The sequence below is a fragment of the Labrus mixtus genome, chromosome 20 (assembly GCF_963584025.1).
Source record: "Labrus mixtus chromosome 20, fLabMix1.1, whole genome shotgun sequence".
In the NCBI taxonomy this organism is placed as follows: Eukaryota; Metazoa; Chordata; class Actinopteri; order Labriformes; family Labridae; genus Labrus; species Labrus mixtus.
The window spans coordinates 3,160,898-3,178,314 of record NC_083631.1 but is presented as its reverse complement, the minus strand read 5'-3'; the positions used below and the strand labels follow the sequence as shown (position 1 = coordinate 3,178,314).

General features: G+C 44.4%; 1 protein-coding gene across 2 annotated transcripts; it reads left to right on the top strand.

The window, feature by feature from the left end:
- The first annotated feature begins 233 nt into the window (after positions 1-233).
- On the top strand, positions 234-16,441 carry cdc42ep4a (CDC42 effector protein (Rho GTPase binding) 4a). Of its 2 annotated transcripts, none has more exons than XM_061026212.1 (2): positions 234-531; positions 13,180-16,441. In XM_061026212.1, exon 2 carries the CDS (start codon positions 13,311-13,313, stop codon positions 14,367-14,369), a length of 1,059 nt encoding a protein of 352 aa, XP_060882195.1. In that variant the 5' UTR covers positions 234-531; positions 13,180-13,310; the 3' UTR covers positions 14,370-16,441. The 2 variants fall into 2 exon arrangements, with proteins under 2 accessions (XP_060882195.1, XP_060882196.1); XM_061026213.1 differs by lacking the exon at positions 234-531 and adding an exon at positions 10,641-10,911.
- Positions 16,442-17,417: the final 976 nt, after the last annotated feature.

Below are 17,417 nucleotides of genomic sequence, written 5' to 3'. Positions count from 1 at the left end.
ATGACTATGCATATTTTCAATAGAACATAATGGAGTATTTTCAAAACACACGTGGTTGTTTTTTTTCTACTCCGTCAAATTAACCTGATTTGCAAATGAAAAACGGTGACGGTGAAAAAAAGGTGTTGTGCTTTTCCTGTTGTGTCATTGTGACTCAAACCCCGCCTCTAACAGTGGAGGACTGAGGCTGGTCGAGACGTCTAAAGGGGGCCCCATGCTGGCAGCCTGTGTCTTTAAGGAGCCATGTAAAGAGGGCGTGTTCAAACACACTACCGAGGCAGCAGGAGGCATTGTAGTGACTTATTACTCTTCAGAGCAGCAGCACCGCTTCTGAGGATGCGGAGACAGCAGCAGCAACCTTTCTATCCTTTAATAAGAGAGATCCGTGCCGCTAACTGTGCTCTTTGGATATCCGGGAGTCGATCTGAGCGCGTTCCGCCTCCCTCCGTCTGATGAACGCACCCCCTCATTGTCTACCTGCTGGGGGCCTTAAAGTGAAGCAGCACCCGGCTTTATGAATGGGGATGCTCGGTAAGTGTGTATGCGTGTGTGTTTCAATCTTTATTCTTGCACTTTAAGTTCACCACACGAAAGTGTCGCATGTGCATGTGTTAATACCGCACACACTTAACAGACAGAGAGGCTTTTATTCGGAGGCTGAGCCGAGCGCACCGTGCGCAAGGCAGCTGACTCTTTTGTGGTCAGCTACTTATTGTTCTGCTGCCATTGACCCACCCAGAATCAGAGCTTTATTGTAACGTGATCGAGTCAGCAGACAGTGATATATATCCACCAGTGGAGTAAGTACTGTCAAATGCACCATTAGAAAGCAGTATTTTTATGTACTCTTTTGGGGCGTTTCTTTATGTAGCCTAGTCAAAGAGTGTCGCGAGAATTGAGCTTATTTTGTCTGCAGCCCCCAAGCGACAAATCATCTCTCCATATAGGCTGATATTAGCTTATTTTGGGAATGCTTTAAGCTGGAAAGGATGTATTTTTGTTGTATTTTACGTCACTTTTTTCCCCAACCTCAAATTCTCATTGGCCTCATGAGAATAAAATGTTGAGCTTAGAATATTCAAACAATGCTAACAATTCTGTAAATGTTGACTTGCACCAATGCATGTTTCTTCTCAATGTTTGTTGAAATATTTCTGAACTTTTTCAAGAGTAAAATGTTGTTTTGGCCAGTGAGAAACCCAAATTAGCATATTGAGTTGCAGCAAGAGATAGATTCAAAAGGATTAGATGACTAAACAAAAATCTCACATTTCTGCCCCAGCATGCACTGCACGCCTGCCCTGTTTGTCCACTTCATTACCCATTATTCCCAGGGTCTGTCGACTTGGCAGTCCTGCTCAGTTTGCTTGGCACCGGTGTCACGATGGCATCTGATGAGCTCACTGACCGGGATAATAATAATGAGGTGATGGACCTCAGGTCTGTCGGCCATCGCGCCGTCACAGTCATGCTGATAAGAACTCCTCAGCATTTGTTTGTGGAGATCATGTTATCAGCGGTCTCTGCTTCAGAGGCACAATGGGTGGTTTTCTTTGTTTTGGCCTGTTTCAATGTGACATTTGACCTGCCTTATCCAGAAACACGCAGAGGGGCTTTGTGAGATGTCAACTCGCTCTGCCCGGACGCCGTGATGGATTCAGGGTGATGACACGGCAAACAAGCCGGCTTCATCGCCCAGATTTCTGTCATATTAGCCTGTTGACTCTTTCACCCAGAAGTGCCTCTCAGAGCAGGCGACACACTTTTACAACCAGCCTGCACAGGCTCTACTTTTCCTCCAAATCTTAAATTACAAAGCTTCTAATTGCCTGCAGGAGACGTGTGTTTAAGTGCCTGGAGGTGAAAGTTATCCGTGCTCGTTGCGGTAGTTCAACACTGTGCCAAACACTCTGTTATTGGTGCACAGCACAGTGGAGATATAGACATCAATGTCTGGCTTGTAGCCCACACTGGGAAACACTACCTGCTCAGAATTATGTTTGCAAAAGTGAGCAGAGAGTTCGCGCACTGTACTTTCAAGTTGGAGGCAATTAACATCTCGTTAAAAAAAACCCTCCTGTCTGTGGTGCACAACTTTCATGTGTTATTTGTGGTCAGTGAATGTGTGTAGCCCCCCGCGTCCTGTGTTTGAACACGCCTGCCACATTTGTGTGCTCACTTGAAGCAATGTGTGTCTCCTGTCCAGCCCCCTCACATTCCAGGAAATACAGATACAAACTGTTATTTTTTTTTTCTTCCTGGAATGCCTGTGAGAACGACGATAGTAAACTGTCAGATTATTATAGAGGACATGACGGCTCCCTTCTGAAGGATGTGCATGCTAAGTGACAGTCAGTTTGCTCTTACCACAGACCTGCAAATTCTATAAGCTTGGTTGCATAAACGTTCTCAGTGTACATGTTTATGGATATAATTTGCTAGTTTTTCTCCTGATTTAAAGCAGCACTTCATTTGTACTCTTATTCCCACTTACCCGCTTTATGACCTCGTTGCCCCGACGTCTCATCGTTCTAAGGGCGTCTCATGTGTGAATGCTGTGTTTGTTCCTGCGTCTCTTGTTTGGTTGCATTGTGTTCTGGTTGTACCCAGCATGGTTTCATTGTGACACCGAGGGCCGGGGTTGGCACTATGAGCTGGAGGAAATGTTTATTCTTCTCTACCTTCCTGTTCCTATTTCCTTGTCAATAGTTGTAAATATTAGATGGTGTTGACATCAGGGTAGCAGACAAGTTTAGCGTTTCTACCCTCAAAGTGTCATGAATCCTGCCTGTCCAGTAGACTCTGAAAAAAGTCAGAGCTCTTCTATCCTAGTTTACGGGATTTGTTTTAATCCATTTTGTGATGCAGAGTGCACTTAATATCCACTTAAGAATCAGCCTGTTGCCAAACAGAAGTCAAGTGGTTTTCTTTTATTGTGAACAGAATTCATTCTCTCTGCCATTAAGGGCCCTCATAGCTACTGCTTTGGATTCTCTCCAGCCTGTGAAATTTGTGTTGCTTTCCAGCACTCCTGACCCTATAATTATAGCACTTGTGCACTTTAAAAGCAAGATTCTCTGCATCCCATAATTTCCCTGCATTCTTTCCATTGAGGAGCACAGGTTTCCACTCGAGGGTTTAAAAAAAAAAAAAATTTAACCCTGCTCTTCTTCTACAGCTTTCTTTAAGAGTTACTTGACCGGTCTCTGGCAGTCTGTCAGCTGAGACTCGTCCTTCTGCAGCGAAGAGGATCAGGTTTTGAAAAATAATTAATGTCACCCAACCTGAGGCCCTCTGGGTTCTGATACGAGTTCATATGGGGTTGTTGATGAACACACAGTCCCAGCTCTAGCCCCCCTGCAGCCCCCTGTAGGTTATTAAAAGCTGCGTGTTGATGGAGATATGAGCTGTGTTTGTTTGCTGAGCCCATCAGTAATGCCATACGATGGAGGACAGCCGTGTTTACATTACGAGCGGTCAGGAAGGGCAGGCTGACTAGATTTCCGGAGAGATGGGAGGGTTTGCTGCATTATTTTTCTCCCGGCCCCTTCCTGTGGACGTACCCCAGAAAACACGATAACACGTCCTTCATGTGCATCATCATGTGTGGCCATGCTCGGGTAATTGCTCACTGGTGTTGGTCACTTATCCTACTTCTGCTAATTAGTCACATTCTTGCGTTTCTTTGTGCGTACGTAGTTTTACGAGTACTCAGACATCTCAGGGAGAGTTAATAACGACCTGGAGCTGGTTGTTGACCTCGCAGGTCCAGCTGGAGGAGAATGAAAAAAAAAAAAATAATAAAAAAGGCTGGGAAAGTATCCTGCCATGTCTCATTACTGCAAAAAAAAAATCTTGTAAAAAAAATGCTAAGTGGTTATTTCTGGCACGCTCTCCTGTTGATATTGCCAGTGTCAACTCGCTTTCTGTTCATTCTCTGTGATTATAAGACACTCTAAAAAGGCTGGCGCCGCGCCAATGTCTCCCACCACTCATGCGTTTGTATTGAGACGCCATGCCCGGCACACGGCTGACGCTGACGCAGAGCAATGCTGGCTGGGAAAATCAGTTGCATGTTTGTGACTTTTATTCAGATCAGAGGCGATAGCAACAAAGCAGGAATGTGTTGTAGTGTTAGTGGATAAAAAGGGCATCGTAGATGTCATTACAAGTCAGCCATGTTTAGCCCAAATTAGAGTTGTCACTAGGGCTGGGAAATATATAGACTTTTAAGATATATGGTTATATTTTCAAACGAGATATAGGGTTAGACAATGTGGTTTGTGTTGGGTTTACATAACGTTATACTTTTCTTCAGCTGTGACATTTCGTTTTCAATCTGAATGTCACGGAGGTGTGATGGGGGATAAAGTGTTATCTACAATGTGAATTCACAGACTGAGACACCAATAACACACCATCCTGTAATCAATATGAATGTACAAAGATGTGACGACGGCTGAGTTTATAGTTACGGCACTTTTGACTGAAAAGGGCTCCTGTCTGTCACTCTCCAACCTGCTCTGCATCTCTGTCTCCATCTGTGAGCCAAACTCCAAAAAAGGCCTGCATTTGTGATGTCACAAAGGGAAAATCTCCAAACGGCCTGTTTGAGCACACATTTTCTGAAAAGTGGAGCAGCATAATATAAGTAGTATAATTACTTATAATTGGGGGTTTGTAGACAGACTAGGGACACATATTAGTGTTCGAAAGACATGGTAAAGTGTATTTTGCATAATGAGACCTTTAATAATAGACATAAAGGTGTATTCATGTATGTGTAAAGAGCAGCAGACACCAACATTGTTGCTGTCGTGTGCACACCCTAACCCAACATTTTCAGTAATTTTACACATTGATTTCACTTGATTGATTAAAGAGCCCATATTATGCCCTTTTTGGGGGTCGTATATTTAATCTATGTATCTACTTTTGTACGTTCACAATAGATAAAGTCTGAAAAAAGTGTCTGTTTTCATGTACTGCTCCTCCTTGCTCCCTCTACGCTCTGAGTCCGTCAGCTACACTCTGCTGAGCCCCCACTGTTAGACCCCACGTGGGCAAAGTCTGCTCTGATTGGTCTGCCGATCCGCTCTGTCATTATTGGTCAGTTGCTCAGCACGGTTCTCGGAAATGTCCCGCCTCTTTTACCATATTGGGAATGCAGCCACTGGCTCCGTCCGAGGGGAGCATAAACATTAGCACCTTAGCACTACTGTGCTACCGCAGGCTACGGCATATCGTGGGCGTGCTACAGAAGTTAACGGGCGTGCAACATGAGCTGCAGGGCTTGCCACAACGAGCCAATGGACTTAGATCAGTGATCTCACACTGACAATGACGTCGGACTGACAAATTTTTATCGAGGGGGGCTAGAACCGAGCGTTACGGCTAATGCTACAGCTAACAGGAGGACGTAGGAGAAGCTGCGTTTCCGCAGACTTTTTGGATTTTTGCAAATAGATGTGCCTAAACATGCACAGGACACTTGGAAAACACACTAAAGAGCATATAAAACCAGAAAAAGCAGAATATGGGACCTTTAAATTATTTTAATTATGCGTTTAATTTTAAGGCATCTTGTGACCCCCCCTCTTGGGGTCTTGCGGCACCCGAGGGGTCCCAGCCCCCACTTTGGTAACTACTGATTTAAAAGGATAGATTAGTTTGAAAACATGCGGAATCAAAGAATCTAAAAGTATCTTACAGCATCAACAATTGTGACGACCATGGCCCACAGAATACTTTTTCATTTGGGAACGTGTCCAATCGGAGGACATAATTTCCCCCCGCCGTCGGCTCCTTCTCGCTGCTTCAGTCTGTAACAATAAAAAGCTGCCGCTTCCATCAAAGTGGACGGCAGATAGGGAGAGAGATGGAGTGTCGTGTCTGGAGGCTGTGTTGGCAGTAAATGTGAAAGAGACAAGTCATCTCCTCTCGGGTAGCAGAGGTCGGCTGGTACACGTCGAGCTGACTGGCTGCGGGCCTTTTCTCTGCCAGGAAGCCTTTCATTGGCTGTCGGGGCTCGTTTGAAAGCTACAGTGTCTGCTGCCCTGTGTTGACCCGGTCCTCATCCGTCCATCACTTTTACTCCTGCCCTCTAGCCTGTCTCATCTGCTTGTGTAGCTCATTTTATAGCTGGTATATTAATAAATACGACGCTGTCTTCAATATCTAGGTGTTACCTCGTTTATCCAGCCACCAAGGCACTTTGATTACACAGCATCTATAATGTTTTCACTTCATTTAACAGTTTACAACATGTTATTTCTAAACGCTGCAGAGTTTGTTCCCCAAGCCCAAGCTTCTTACTGGTCTGAAGGATAGCCGCAGATTTAGAAGTCGGTTGATATGAATGCCAATTCAAAAGCCTGCGGGCGCTTTTATTAACAGGAAGGCTCTAAAAGTCTGTCGTGCTTTGATCCTTACCGAGCAAGACGTCCTGCTGGGTGAGGTGTGATATTAGCATAACAGACCGCCTCACACCAACATGCCAGGTATGAGTGGGGATGGGTTAAAAAAAAAAAAAGCCGATGTCTGAGGTGTATTCATTTCCTTCTGCTTTGGGATACTTTGAAAAATAGTTGCGACACAGTAATCGTGATTTCCTCATAAAGGTGCAGCTAAAAATATGTTTTGTTATTTTGCAGATTAATTGATCATTTTTTACGAGTGTTTGAGTTTACAGAATAATGAATACTTCCCATCACAGTTTCCCTAAGACCAAAGAGAGTAGCTTCAGATGTCTTAATTTGACTCATCAACGGTCCAAAACTGAAAACTATTCCATTAAAGATGACCAAAAAAACAGACAAAAGAAGCAACTCTTCCCATTAGACAAACTGGACCACCCTTGTTTGACCGTTTTTTTTCGTCAACAATCTACTGGTTTCAGCTCTAAATCCATTAAAGTGCCATTAAATTGTCTGTCACACAAAAAAAATGTGTCAGCATCTCTGTTGCCGTGCTCTCTATTTCCCCAGCATTTCACTCTAACAGATTTGTGGATTTGCCTTGCTCTTTGGACCACAGCGGATTTACACTTTGATCCAAACGAGCCCTCGGCATTCTTGCTGTATCGGTGCTGCGTGGTGGAGAAAGGCGTGGGAAATGTGTGGTGGTGGCAGGAGGGCACTGGACATACCCTGTGGCTCTGAAACAACTTGATCTGAATCCACAACACCACGAGCAAATTGCACGCCGCTCCCAGTGCCCTACGTGGGCCTTTTCTAAGCAACTGCTAAATCCGCCTTTTTTATGCAAGTAGGATGGCCCTGACTGTACATTTTGATTAGAGCTGCTTGTTTTCCTAATGCTTTATGTATCTCAAAGGTCAGTGTCAGCTTGATGCCTGTTGTTCCCCGTCTGTGTGATTGAGAGATAATGTGATTTCCGCTGTTTGTCCTTGGGCTGCTCCTTCCTGAATGAGATATTAAGCCCTGCAAACTGAGTTGCAGATACCTATCTTGCAGAGGCCATTTGTCTGCTTAATTAGTGGAACATGTGTGTGCGTGTCTTCCTGCACTTAAACACATGGGAATGAATGACACTAACAAATGTCTGCAAATGGTATAAGTAGGGTTGTGACTAGGGCCCGACCGATATGAGCTTTTTTGGGGAGAAAAAATCTGATACTGATGTATCGGCCGATATCTTTCTAAGATCTATGTTCGATCTGTAGAGATTGATAGATATATATATACATTTATTATGTTGATCCATCAACTTGAAAGTAACTGTGCATCACTGCTTGACACTATGGGGAGTGATAATGCTTGTTGTAATCCACAGAGCACACCCTGCTAGTGTAATACAATGACTCAACTCAAACGAAATGCTATCTATTTGATTGGTGAATACATTTTAGTAATATTGGCGCATATCTGCTATAAAAATTGCAGATTCTAATAGTCACTGAAAATGCTAATATCGGCCAATATTATCTGCTGACCGATTAGTCGTAACAATACCAGAATTGTAAACTTTTGATATGATACAAGGCCTTTTTTGACAATATAGATACCTGATTTGATACCCTGGCAACCAAAAATAGAAGTCCCAAGTCCCAATATAGTATCATTTCTTGTTTGGAATTGCCACAAATTGCAGGCAAACTCCTGCACCCAGACTAAATTGAACAAAAAGGAAACATTGATTATGTTTATGTGCCATTTTGACCGTGTGCAGGAGTTAGTATGCAAATTACAACAGATTCTTTACTCTCAGTCTTATGAAATAAATGTAGTTCTTTAAATTTCTGGTTATTTTCGATACTGTCGATCAGTAAAGTAATGGCGATCGTATAGTTTTAAACTAATGGTATTAAAAAATATCAAAGCACTGAAAACTTTGACAACCGAACAAGTGATTACTGTAGGCAGAGCTGCTTAAGACGTCAATAGGAGAGAGGAAACCAGCCATTTGCAGTCACAGATTTTAGGTCGCATGTGACCCTCCCTCCCCCACCTAAATGTCATTTCACCCTCAGGTCATGTGGTTGTCCATCCAGGTCAGTGACTTCTAATGAAGCAGACAGAACCCCCCCCCACCCCCAACAACACAGCAGCAGTGGCCCTCTCCCAGACAGTGGAATACACACTAGACGAATTAAGCACAAAGAAGCTGCATCAATACTCAATTAGGGAAATGGACCATTAGTCGTGTTTAAGTGTGTGTGTGTCTGTGTGTGTTTGAGTGAAGTAGTGTTGACTGGCCCAGTGTAAAGTAAGCAGCCATGCACCTCTTAAAAATCTAATTATCAAAGAGGTCAATATTTGGAATAAATGTTTTACATCATATCATACCCATAAATTCACTTTCTAGTGTTTTTTCCTCCTGTTGTCTGAGCTGTAAAAGCTTAAAGATGAAGTGATTTTTCAGCGTAGTTCATTCCCTCTTATGTAGCATCTTTTTACAGTGTTTAAAAAAAAAAAAAAAAAAAGCAGTGATACATTTCCTTTGCAACACAAAATGTTCCCAGGTGAATTCACCCAGGTTATACCGTCTGATTTAGTGCTCCCTTCCTCACCCAGTTCTGTAAAAGAACTCATTTCTATTTATCTCCCTCCTGCGTTATTTCTGCGCTTTTCCCTCCAAGGAGTTGGGTGTGTATTTTCTTCCCACAAAGTAGTGGCTATATAACCATATGATATTTAAGCAGATTTGGAATCCTCCCCTGGCTAGTCCTGGCAGGCTAGGTATTTATATTGATAATTGGGTTATGTGATCTATAAACAGAGCTGACTTTACATTCCCATGACAGAAATACATATGAGGGGAAATGGGATGGAATACCATTTACCCAAACAGATGTTTAAAAAAAAAAAAAGATTAGAGAAGTGAAGCAGCGTTGGTTTGGAAATGTCCCCCCCCCCCCCCCCCCCTGTGCTCAAGTTTATCACGGTGTGCAAACATGCGTGCATGCACTGTTGCTTTTTCCTCTGCAGGACTTGAGAAATACCACATCCACACCAGTCAGTCAGCTTAAAAATCACATATCACTGCAAGGGCTCAAGGTCTCTAGGTCAGACAGACGTGTGCAGTTTGTGTTGGTTTCTTTTTCTTTTAAGCTTGTTAACAGTTTCAGACTCCGCTGTCCAAATGAAATGATGCAGATGTGCCTCCCTTTTCTCTCTTCCTGTCTGTTTCTGTCCTACATTCTGCATCTCACTAGAAGCCAGACCTCGAGTGTTGTGAAAGTCTGTTTATAAAGTCACCCCCCCCCCTGCTGGGACCCCATAGTTCCCACGCTAACGGCTGCCTTCTCAGGCCCTTTTCCACTTCTTTTTTTTCTTTTTTTTTCATTTCACGTGTACACACCCACACGACGTGCATGCACGAACACTCACACAAAGCTGCACAAAGCTATAAATATAGCAGGGCTGTGAATCCGGCTTGATGTAGTTGCTGAAGGCCTGTGCTTGTGCAGAGCTTTTTTTTTTTTTTTTTTGGATCTGATTTAGATTCGGCAGATGAAGAACCCGTATCCTTGCAGTGGGCTTCTATTGAGCTTTTCAGCTTGATCTTGGCCTGGGGTGTGAGATGAAGGAGTCGGAGGCGGGCTTTTCACCATCTCTCCCCTTGTTTCATCTGCTGGTTGTTTTCTTTTTTTTATCTGTTTGTGCCACCCAGAAGCAACTAGTCAGAAAAAAAACTGCCCCCCCCAAAAAAAAAAAAAAAAAACACAAAAAAAATAGTTTAGAACACGCAGCTTCAATAATATGCATGTTTTGCGGAGAAAAACAATTAACTTGTTTGTGTGTTTTGGCAGAAAAGTGTTGAGAGTTCATGGAAAGTTTCCACATCGTGTCTCGGCTGCCTCGTTCCCCATCATATAGATTCTTCAATGTGCTTGTCACCAGTAGCGGAACATTTGTGTATTTGAATAATTCTACTTTTCCCAAGACATATACACACGACATGGATGGAGTGACTGTGCAGAAAAACAGAGCAGACATCAGACAAGAAGGCCGTATTGTACGGGCTCTAGGTTGACACAGAAGGGCGCCGTGTGTTGCACGCTCGGATGAGGCCTGAAGCGTTCTGCAGCCACTGACAGGAAACGCTGCTGCAGGAGGGTGTTTCCATAGAAACCAAAGCAGGTGAGGGCATTAACAGGAAGACAAGTAGAGGCTCAGCTGGTGAAGACGAGAGGAGGGGGGAGGAGACCTAAGAACGAGGTCAACGCACTAAAAAGCCTGCCTCATGAAACAGCCAAATTCTCCCGCCGGCACTCCTACTGAAATCAGCTCTGACTTGAATGTCTTTTGAAGGCTTGCCTGCGAGATATCTGAAGTCAAGGTTAAGTTGCTGACTGTTTGGATGATACTCTCTGCGTTGAGCGCGAGTAAACAAACACAGAGGCACTATGTGTGAGCCGACACAGAGGCACACACTGGAGCCGGCAAGGTAAGCCTTTCCTTCAGGCCTCCTTACATGAAACCGACGAGATTTTTCCCACCCACGAGTCAAGAGGTCTTTTTGTGCTTATGATGTCTGTCTGCAGAAAAAAAAATGCCTACACTCCACTTGAAGACCACCGTGGCAGTGCTCTTTTTGATGTGCATTTAATATGTGGGGGCTGTAATTGCTAATGAGACGCCCTGCTTCTTCACTTCCTAGTGTGGCACCTGAGGAAGAAGCATGGCCGCCCTGTGGTGAGGTTTCCTGTCTGGGCTGCATGTCTCAATAATGCAGAAACACGTTTTCCATCAACTGTCAGTCAAAACAAAACCCAGAGGGGCTTAAACACTATCTGAGGAGAAGCCGGAGATATATTGCCTCTCTTTTGTTTTTACCTGATCACGATGTCTTATACATTTGTCAAAACTCTGCTTCCACGCCTGCTGAATAACTCATCCAGTTGATAGGGCTGTTTTTTTTTTTGTTCTCTGGTGTTTGTATAATTGAATTCTTCCGTGCCTTGGAGATAAGTTTCTGGACACTTACTCTATAGCTGTGCAGTCAGAGTTGAGTTTTGCACCCGAAAAAATCCCCAGCCAGCACTCGACTATCCCTCTCCCATTCATGCTGCTCTGTGGTTGGTGTTTTGCTTTTCAATTATAAATCGGTATGTAAGCAGAATCCTGTGGTGTTCCCTGATGTTATTTTCTTTTTGGTTTGTTAGTGTGTCATAGGTCAGCTCACAGGGATCTCAGTAGTGTGTGGCTTATCATTATGGGTGTGCAGAATTGAAAGCTTCAGCTCTTGTAATTAGAGGAACATTCTGGAATTCCTCGAGATGTTTTTGTTTACATGATGGTACAACACAGTCATATACCAATATATACATATATATATATATATATATATAAGCAGGATGTAATGTGCACAACACAACCCTGGGATTTGAACCTTGTCTAGGGCTTCCAGGCGTCTGCTGCCTGTGGCATAATTGCTTGCGGCTGCCGACTACGGTAAGGGGGGGACAGACCTTTACCTGTTGTAGTCTTCTTTCGGCTGCGTCACTCTCTGGACCAGCTCACTCTGCTCGGTCCCAATGCGTTCGTCTCCATGTCAGGTGACAGTTCAATATTCTAAAACGTGACAATAACTCAACAGACTTAGTTAAAACAGGAAGCAATAAACAGTCTCTTGTCCAAAACTCACAAAGCATCTCACATTCCCAAACATTTGTCTCCCAGCACACCTGCCCGCCTCAGCTAATCAAGACAGTGGCTTCCCAGTCATTGGCTGTACGACCAGGCAGGACGGCCTGCCCCCCCCCCCCCCCCCCCCTCACCCCCCACCCCCCTTACTAGCTTGACAGCCATGCCTTTCAACCTATCAGGGACAGTGTTGCCGTAACAATGCTAAAGAGTACATATTCTGTGATGTGCTGCACATGCAGCTGCGTGTCTATTTAAAGTGTCTTCTCCTTCTGCACATGTACGATGAACTGTGCCGTGAAACACAGTTAGTAAAAGACAGAGTGCAAACATTTAAACAGAAGAAGAGCGTTGTGTTTCTTGGGATGCACCAATGCATCGGTTGAACATCTGTATCAGCAGATATCGGCCCAAACATCTGCCCATCAGCAAATAAAGTGGCATGCACTGATGTTGGAAGTGGATGTGTATCTGTTGTGTTGCAGTAATATAAAGCTTGTAAAGCTAGTAAACACAACCTGATTGAGAGAAAATGTATTTTATTGGGCAGAAAAAAAAAAGTCTCCTGTTGGTCAAACTGATTTGCTTTCATGGTCAGACTTGATAGAAAGTGTTGGCAGTGTGGGAGTCTAACTCTGTCACTGAGAGAGATCTGCAGCTTTCTGTTTGTGATACATGCTCCAGTGACATTTGAAGAGGAGGGGCTGCTCTCAACAATTACGAAACATCAAATCTCATTTGAAGGACAGTCACAGAATTACAAAGAAGTATTAATGAAAAAAAAAACATCGTTATCAGTCTTGATTTTCACAATCAGTGCATCTCTATTTTTGGATGCATAAGAAACGCAAATGTGACCCTCCAGTCTTTTTGTAGGGTTTATAAAGAATCTTGCTGCTCTACCTGTTCTCCCTCTGCCATCGTCTCACCACATTTGCATGCAGGAAGTTAATTTAGGTGCCTATGTAAATCCCATATAGAAAAAGGTATTGCAGTGTCAGTTTTTTTACAGATATCTTGCAGCCCTTATTTGAAGTGTAATTTGTTTTTCTCTATTTTCATATTTCAGGTTCTCAGGCTGACTGCAATTGAGGATTCAATCCAAAGTCTCTAATAAGGATTATACTTAAAACCCTTCTCAAGGCCCACCTGCATCTTGGACTACTTTTGCATAAATAAAAAACTAAACATTCAGCCACCATGCCGATCCTGAAACAGCTCGTGTCCGGCTCCGCCCAGACCAAGCGTCGCTCCCGCATGGACCTGACCAGGGAGATGATCAGCGCTCCTCTGGGCGACTTCCGCCACACTATGCATGTCGGCCGCAGCGGTGATGCGTTCGGTGACACCTCCTTCCTCAGCAGCCGCTCAGGGGAACCTCCCCCCGAGTCCACGTCCTACCCCAGCTCCCCCAGGCCCGGCCTCCTGTCTCGCACCTTCAGGAGCAGCAAGCGCTCCCAGTCGGTGACCAGAGTGGACCAGCAGAAAGACAACACCCTGGTGCTCCCTGGTGGGTCGCCCGCTTATGTGAAGAACGCCATGTCTCTGCCTTTTCTCTATGATGAAAGTGGAGGAGACAGTATGGTGTCTAAAAGTTTGTCCTCGAGTCCTTTAAAGCAGCCTGCCGAGGTGGATGGCAAAGGTGCAGCTGCAGCTACAGCCACTCACTTCTTAGAGCTGGAGGAGAGGAACTTCGGTGAGCTGACGGAGCTTCCGGCGACCTCCCACCACTACGGAGGCGGCATGAAGCGAGCTGAGTCGGTCATGTCTTTCCATCTAGACCTGGGCCCCTCCATGCTGGGTGACATCCTCGGGGTGATGGAGAAGGAGGATGATGATCTGGGCTACGAGGAGGGCAAGAGCAGCGAGGGCCGGGCCTCACCAGCCCTCAGCGCCCACGGCGACGAGGAGGAGGACAGCGTGGAGCAAGAGAAAGAGGAGGATACAGAGGAGCAGATGGAGGCAGAGGTAGAGGAGGAGCTGGAGGAGGCCTCCATGCATCCAGCTGGCTCTAGTGATCTGGAGCCTACAAATGGAGGCCCCTACACGCCCGAGTACACCCCCGAGACTCGTCCCAAACACTTGCAGCACCTTGACAGCTGCTCCATGTCCAGCTCCGGCTCAGCCGCCCTGGATGAGAAACCCAGCAGCCAGACCTACGCAGGAGACACAGACAGCGCCACCTTCAGTGCGCCGCCGGAGGAGGAGAGCAACTTCTCGTCTTTCTTGGAGGACGAAGACGATGAGATCCGCGTATGAGGACGGCACAGAGATGGTGGAAGGAGTTTATGTGAAACTTATAGTGAGCCCTTGACGGTGTGGATTTGCACTCGAACGGGAAACGAGGCGCTGCTTGTCGAGTGCTGTGAGACTGGAATACGGGAGGAGACGGAAGGACTCTCTGTGAGGAGAGAGTGACTGCTTCCTTTAGGACGAGAACCAAACTCTGTCTGTCACAGAGTCTCGCCCTCCATTCTTTGTGTTTGTTTTGTCAATCCATTTCTCGCTTTTTGAACATTTGAGTGAACTGACGTTGGTAAAAGCAGCCACTTTATGACTCTGGATCATTCCAAAAGTAAGCAGGGAGGACGTGTCGGGAAGAAACTTTTTGTAGGGAAAAAAAACAAACACTTTGCGTAACTAAAGCTCGGTTCACACTTTCTCTCTCTGTTTCTGTCTCCTCCTCCTTTATGTGTCACATGTTTTTTTTCTTTCCATTTCATTCCCCTCTCCTCTTCTTGTTGTGCTCTCCCTCTCTCTCTCTCTCTGCCTCTGGGACATCAAGAGGCCCGAGCTGAGCAGAACAGGCCTCTGTCACCACAGGATCACTGGTAGGTATCTTGTCACCATAATAAAGAGGGCTGTGTTTGACGCTGCAGTGTGAAGCCCTGCCTTAAGCCTCACGTCACTTGAAAACATTGTAAGTGCCACAGATCTTTCAGGGTTCTCTCCCTTATGCAACTCAGGATCCTTGCGACGCTGCTCAACGGCTTGCCATTTCCGGCAGTTTAAAAAAAGGCCGGACCACAAAGCCCCAAACCGAAATTCTGTTCTGTTTTTGATTCCCTGTGAGCGCCACACAGGCTGAGCCTCAATGGCAATTTGAGAGTAGAAGGTTTGTAAAGCTAGCAGAGACACATTAGCCTGCATTTACTGCAAACTATGGTGTTACTACAGGAAACCAGTGTGGTGGGAGTAGCTTGTGAGCACACAGTAGGAGGACTCTACCCGGTTTCTGTTTTACCAAGAAGCAGATTCTTAACTCCTGCTGCTTGAAGCCATAACTATGATAATGATTTAGCAGATTTCTTCAAACTGACATGAATCAGCCATCTTTCTTCTTCTTCTTCTTCTTCTTCTTCTTCTAATCTGTCATCAGAGCTAAAACTGAAAACCGTGTGATAACCACTTCCTCTTTATTTCTGTACATCCGAGCAGCTGCAGCGCTGCAACTGAACTGAAAAAAAAAAAAGAACAGAAAAAGATGTTGATCCTCATTAGTGTAGAGGCTGCCTTAATGCATCAAACAGATTCCACTACCACTCATGAAGAGGGCTTGAGGGTGTGTGTGTTATTGGAAAAACGAGTGCACCAGCAGGCACAATTAAACCAGACACTACTTGTATTTGGTGTTTAATACCTGTTGTTTTTTAATCTTTGAAAAGAATGAAAAAATGTCTTTGCTATGTTTGTGTTCTAAGAGTGGATGAAAAAGGAAAAGACGCGGCCAGCAATAGATGCAAGAAGAAAAAAAAAAGTCTATTTTTATGCAAGTTGCATAGTCATTGCAGCTCCACTGTATCTCTTGCATCATTTAAAAAAAAGAAAAAGAAAACCATGGCCAGAAGTAGCGAGGCTTCGTCGCTCTGATTGATTTCAATGCCTTAACTGATGCTGACAAGATGTGCCAAATCATAATTTTCTAGCCAAAAATAATATTCGTTTGTGAAACCGACTTTTGGGAGAGCCTGTCAAATCCGTCTGTCACATCCTCCTCTGTGTGGGTAATCACTGTTGAATTTGAGTTTCTGCTTGTTGGTTTAAAAAATAAGAAATAAAGGCCGTTTTAAGATGTGATATTATGCAGGAATAAAGTAAAAAAAGTATACATTTGCATAACTGGATATTTATATTTCCAATCACTCAAACACTACATTATATATTCAGGTAATTTCTGGGTGGACAATGTTGTGCAAATGGGAAGATTCCAGTGTCGCCCTCTGTGTATACATTTAAATATTACGCCTTACTTGTTTCTCTTTCTCTCTCTTTTTTTTCTCTGTATTATCTAAAGTAACCTATATTTTTCAATAAAAGAAATCCTGAATATCTTTGCTGCTGCATAGTTTTTTTTTTTATTGCCGCTTTTGTCTCATTGCATCAGCGGATAACGCAGAAGAAGAGCTACTCAATCAGCAAGCGCTTACAGAGGAATTCCTTGAGTGCCGTCTCGGTTTCCTGTCACTGTTCTTTGGCTCTCCCAGGAGAGGAAGGAAGGAAGCAATCGAGCACTTGTTGAATATGTCTCTTAAGTATTAAAACCATACAAGCTGAGAATGATTGGATGACTCATGACTTAACGTGTGTGAGAGAGAGAAAAGGACTAAATATGGTTACTTTAAAAGAATCCCCCATGGAGCAGCTTTAGTCTTCTGTCTCTGTTATTTTAATGATCGATAGCCAAGTATTGAGTATAGTAGTATAAGTACCAAACCTTTAGAATAACCTCAGATCTTCACTTATTTTTTTAAACCAGAAGCTGCAGCGAGTGAAAGAGAGGAAGCACTTTCAAAATAGCACAAATACCTTTTGTAACATATTTTTGCTATTCCGACGGGGGACACTTGAGTTGGCTTGCAATTTTCCGCAATTGGATACGAGAAATGTACTGATATTGGGTGCCCAGAAGTGGCTGGCGAGGGCCTCAATTTGATTTGCCACCCCATAATCCTAACCCATTACCATTTGCCTTGTTGGAGGCAGGATTTCTATCATATTCAACTGTTTGGGCTGTGTTGGGACAGTCCAGGGCTGCCAGGTTGAGCCGTGCTTTAGTGCCCATTGCCGTACATCAAGAAGGTTCCAGGTTCAAGTCCCTAGTTGGACAGTGAGCTTGAGGGAGATTGCATGTTCTCCCTGTGCATGAATGGGGTTACTGCAGCTTCCTCCTGCAAGTCATAGTTGTTAGGTTAATTGGTGGTGACTCATAGGTCTTGTTTGTCTCTGTTTATCAGCCGTGTGATTGACAGGCGAGCAGTCCAGGGTGAACCCCGCCATTCACCCAATGACAGCTGGGCTTGGCTCCTC